General features: G+C 43.7%; 1 protein-coding gene across 1 annotated transcript in view; it reads right to left on the bottom strand.

Moving 5' to 3' along the window:
* The window catches only part of HGD (homogentisate 1,2-dioxygenase), a 48,027-nt gene that overhangs the window by 9,311 nt on the left and 36,751 nt on the right, over positions 1 to 1,965 (bottom strand). The window contains exon 12 of the mRNA XM_008579857.1: positions 410 to 536. Coding sequence (XP_008578079.1) covers positions 410 to 536 — 127 coding nt within the window. The remainder of the gene's footprint in view (positions 1 to 409; positions 537 to 1,965) is intronic.

The following is a 1,965-nucleotide window of genomic DNA, read 5'->3' as shown; positions in this document are numbered from 1 at the left end:
GTCTGCTTTGCCCTGTCAAGATAATCCAAGGAGGCATTTGTTTATTGGCTCTTGAACCAGACGTAGATGATGAGCTTTCCCAAAACAACAAACTAACTAACAACATACCCACCATTTCCCATACTCAAAAAAAATCTGTAATGTAAAGAAATTTGTTGCTTCACATTTTAGCAACTTTACAAGGCTAGAGAAAATGGGATCTAGGCTCAGAATCCATGTATCCTTGCCATCCCTACAGAAGTTGTGGTATTTAAGAAGATTAATGTCTGGGATCAGCACTAGGCAGGACCCTGAACTCAAGCCAGGGCAGGGTGTCCAGAAACAACACAGGCGTACTCCCCATGAGTAGTGCGCACTGCCTTGCTGTCTCTTTGGCTTCCAAATGTGGCTTGGTAAAAGAGAGACTTACTGTGGTAATAAGGAGGCCTGAAGGTCTTATCAGCAACCCCCCATCGAGGTGGGAAGATGACAAAGTCAGCGATGGCCACCCCAGGGCGGACAGACTTGGCAGTCAACACCGTGAAAATGGATGGGTCCTGTGGAAGCACAAGGGGGGACTGAACACAGGATGCAAGGGAGGTGACTGGACAATGACTCATGTCACCCACACATGAAGGTGTTTTCAAGTGACAGTTGAATTTCTGATCCAACAACAAAAGCCTGGGCTTGTCGTCAAGGTGCAGTGATCACTCATCTGACTTTTCTCTCGCTGTGCTTGAGGCAAAATAAATTAACACTAGCTACGAGGATTATGAGCTGCTTTTTCACCCTGCTGAGCCCACATTACATGCAACCCACTACTCTGTGGGTCTGAGAACAAATGGTGCCTGTCTCCCAACCTCAGGCCAGGGAGACTAGAGCTGGGATGTACAGTGGGGAGCTCCTGGGACGCTCAGAGTAAGGTGGAAATAGAAATAAAACAATACCCAATTTTTGGTGTGGATGTAGATGTGTTTCTACTTGGGGGAATCACAGAGATTCCCGATGGTGTCTGCAGCAGGAGAGTCTGAGAACTGGTTCATTGCTTTCTTACCCATGTTTAATTCTCAGGTATAAGTTATAGCATTTACATCACTAGTCTTGGTAGTAGTAGTATAGAGGGGACAGGTTGAGGGACAAGATTATGTTTTGTAAGGAACTTTAGAATCCTTCAGTGGAAAGATTGAGATTTGATTTAGTTGAAATCAACAATCATGGTAATTTTCAGAAGCCATGCCAGGGTCTGGGGATTCAAAGATAATTGGGATCTATTCTCTGCCCCTTTAGCATTAATTGAGGATGGAGGAGACAACTATTTCTACCTGAAAGGACCAGGGAAGGCTTCAAAGAGGAGGTGACATTTGAGGTGGGTCTTAAAGAATGGACAGGAGAAAGAGAGAGAGAAATAAAGAAAAAGAGACAGAGAAAAGGAGAAGAAAGGAAGGAAAGGAGGGAGAGAGGAAGGAAGGAAGGAAAGAAGCATTTTAATCACAAAAAACAGAAAAGACACCAAAAGTACACAGAGATTTTGTTAAGAATTGAGAAGGCTAAAATGCAGGGTATGTTGACAGTGGGAAAGGGGCAAGAGGTGAGCCTGGAAGATGAATCTGGGGACAGATGGCGAAGAGCATCAGATGCCACGCTTCAGAGCACAGACTTAATCCTAAACCATGGGGCACCTGCACAGGTTTTCTAATGCAGTGGTGGAATGATTAGATCTGAATTTTGGAAAAGTAACTATAGCAGCAGTACAGAGAAGACTAAACCTGTGTAAATTCAAATAATAAAAAAAACCCAGTGCTTAGTGCTGTGATAGTTAAAATTCCTTCATCTGTCATGAGAAAAGGTCTGAAAAGGTAGTATGGCTCAAATAAAGCTTCATCAGTGTATCTCTGGACCCTTTATCATGCTGTTTTGGGCTTGGCACCTCACTTTTCTTTTCCCCTTTCGTTTTATTAAGAGTTGCTGCTGTTCAGAAAGGTGGTT

The sequence above is a fragment of the Galeopterus variegatus genome, unplaced genomic scaffold (genome assembly GCF_000696425.1).
Source record: "Galeopterus variegatus unplaced genomic scaffold, G_variegatus-3.0.2 Scaffold1968, whole genome shotgun sequence".
In the NCBI taxonomy this organism is placed as follows: Eukaryota; Metazoa; Chordata; class Mammalia; order Dermoptera; family Cynocephalidae; genus Galeopterus; species Galeopterus variegatus.
Note: the sequence above shows the minus strand (reverse complement) of the source record. Positions and strands in the feature narration are given on the sequence as shown.